Here is a 2,859-nt window from a genome sequence, read left to right as displayed (position 1 = left end):
CTCAGAACATGCTCCGGAGAAGGGGATTTGATGTCCCTTTTCACAAAGGCCGGTGGAGGTTGTCAAGGGCACCCTGAAACCCTGGCATATAGTACAGAACTCACAATCAAAATCGTTTCAATTTTATATAGTGGAATGGCTCTTTTGAAAACTATTTTAGGGGCACCTGCATGGCTCAGTCGGCTAAAGCGCCAGACTTGGGCTCAGGGCATGATCTCGCGGTTCGTGGGTTCGAGCCCCATGTTGGGCTCTGTGCTGATAGCTCAGAGCCTGGAGCCTGCTTCAGGTTCTGTGTCTCCCTCTCTTTCTGCATCCCCCCCCCCCATCCCCCCGCCCTCTCCTCCACCCCCCAACACTCAAAAGTAAACATACTTTTAAAACCCTGTTTTCTATGCAAATCTAATCTAGAAAAGCAGAGTTGGGCCACTGTGGTCAAAGGTGGGGGCAGGGGTGGCTTCAGGCTCCCCCAGGGCTCCCAGGGTGCACCCCAGTAAAGGATTCTAACAAGAAGTTGGCACTTACTGTGAGAAGTCCAGGCGGTGCCATGATGTCTAAAGCTCTGAGTTTGGGTTGGAAGGAACCAGGTGGGATCCTGGGGGACTCACTCCTGGGTTATTCAGCCTAGGGCAGGGCGCAGGATACGGGTCCATCCGAGCTGAGCACCACCTTCCCATCCCCCCCCCCCCCCCCCCCCCCGCGGCTGGGCCGGGGTCAACCATGACGCCGCGGCTCACAGGATAAGAAACATCGTCACCGTGTTGCATGCAATGAATTTTATTCTTTAAAGATAAAAGCTCCCTAAGCTAAAAAGTCCAACACCATCCTTTTTCTTGCCCTTCTAAACGGTATCCGCTTGTTCTCTGTCCCAACTCAAAGTTCGATGTTCAGGTTCAATGTTGGCGTTGCCTCCTCAGCAGGTGTCCGGGGCTGGCCAGGACGGCTCACATCTGCATCATCACATGGACTTCCTTCTCGTAGATGTCAGGGATCACACCCACGGGGGAGTTGACCATGTGGACGGTGTTCTTGCTGAACAGCTTGAACTCGTAGTGGATGAGCTGTTCCCAGAAGCCGTTGTTGGGCCGGATGATGGGGCGGCACGACTTGGTCCACGCGTGGGCGTCCAGCAGCGACATGGCGTGGTACTTCATGAGGTAGGCCAGGCAGAGGGCGGCCGAGCGGCTCACCCCCGCGGCGCAGTGCAGCAGCGTGCGGCCCTGCTTCATCTCGACGCTGTGGATGTGGTCAGCGATCGGGTCAAAGAAGTCGCAGAGGCGCGAGCTCGGGACGTCAGCCACCGGCACCTGGACGTACTGGATGTCCTCGTAGAAGGTGTTGACCACTTCCGCCGAGACGTTGATGACCGTGGTGATGTGGTTGCTGGACAGCATGCCCTGGTTGTTGGCCGACACGCCGTTGCTGATGTACAGGCTGCTGGTTATTTGGGAGAGGCCATGGACGGTGGGCTGGAGTGCAGCCGGAGCCGGGAGGGGACACGGAGAGGTCATCACGGTGGTGGGCGGTGATCTCCCTCCGAGAAAGTTCGGAGCGCCGAACTCGGGCGAGTTCACGTAGCAGCAACGCTGTGAATGTCTCAGGCGACGGTCTGGGGGTACAGAAAACCAAGTCACTGGTCACCACGCCTTCCCCGCCCAGGGGACGTCACAATCCTACTGCCCGCCCCGCCCCTCCCGGTTTCCATGGCGATGGCAACTTGGCCACCCAGCCCGGTCTTCAGAGAAACCCCAGATCTCTTTTTATCTCTGTCCGTAGCCCTTCATTTTCCAAAGCCCCAATTCTTATCTGCTGGACGTTTAAAAATGTCCTATTACAAGATATCCAGTATATGCTTCAACTGTTGGTTCACACCGAACACAATATCAATGAATGCTTCTATTTTATTAGCATTGAGGGACCGGGCTTAGACTTTTTCGACAAAGTAGCAATACCATATTTTAAGCTGGGGAACAGCCTTTGGCTCACGTGATACGCTAATCTCTGTAAAAAGTATAGTGAGATACGGGGTTGGCTGGGTGAGCTGCCCTGATCCTTGTTTGCAGACCCTAGCCATAGAATTCGGTTCCTTAATTTTTTTAGTTTTTTAATTTAATTTTTTTTTTTACTTTACATCCCAATGAGTTAGCATATAACAAAAACAGATTCTTGAAATGCTACCCGAGATTTGCATTTCCTCACGGCTAAGATTTTTGTGGTGTGCCGTGGCTATAGGCAAGGACGAAATAGATGCCAGCCTGTTTGTGAAGGGTCGAGGGAATGATAACCTCAAAGGACAACACGTTTTTCTTTCTCCTGATTGGCATAATCCGATTATTGTGCATTGCTTAAATTGGCAGTCTCCACAAATCTATCTGGAAGAAAACAGAACACAAATATTAAGGACACATGAAAACTGTCTATTGGAGATAGCTCAGTTGGGCTAAAATTATTGGAGACAGTTTCGCCTCACATTTAAGATATGGAATCATAGGGGCTCCTGAGTGGCTCAGTTGGTTAGGCGTCAGACTCTTGATCTCGGCTCAGGTCATGATCTCACAGTTTGTGAGTTCAAGCCCTGCATCGGGCTCTGCGCTGACAGTGTGGAATGTGCTTGGGCTTCTGTCTCCCTCTCTCTTTACTGCTCCCCCGCTTGCTCTCTATCTTTCTCTCAAAAATAAATAAAAATAAATTAAAAAAAAAAGATATGGACTCATAGATTGTACATCTATGGAGTGACGTGGAACCCCCTGAAGAGTATTGGAGTCTAGTTATTTCATAAATGTATGTATGCTTCCTACACTTTAAAAATGTAGTAAAATTGGGGCCCCTGGGTGGCTCAGTCGGTTAAGCATCAGACTTTGC

General features: G+C 51.1%; 1 protein-coding gene across 1 annotated transcript; it reads right to left on the bottom strand.

The window, feature by feature from the left end:
• Nucleotides 1-758: 758 nt before the first annotated feature.
• On the bottom strand, nt 759-2,203 carry DUSP21 (dual specificity phosphatase 21). The gene is made up of 2 exons (XM_007081598.3): nt 2,176-2,203; nt 759-1,606 (listed from the first exon to the last, which is right to left on the bottom strand). The coding sequence occupies exons 1-2, from the start codon at nt 2,186-2,188 to the stop codon at nt 942-944; spliced, it is 678 nt and encodes a 225-aa protein (XP_007081660.3). The 5' UTR covers nt 2,189-2,203; the 3' UTR covers nt 759-941.
• Nucleotides 2,204-2,859: the final 656 nt, after the last annotated feature.

This window comes from Panthera tigris, chromosome X, assembly GCF_018350195.1.
Source record: "Panthera tigris isolate Pti1 chromosome X, P.tigris_Pti1_mat1.1, whole genome shotgun sequence".
In the NCBI taxonomy this organism is placed as follows: domain Eukaryota; kingdom Metazoa; phylum Chordata; class Mammalia; order Carnivora; family Felidae; genus Panthera; species Panthera tigris.
This window is presented reverse-complemented; position numbering and strand designations above follow the sequence as displayed.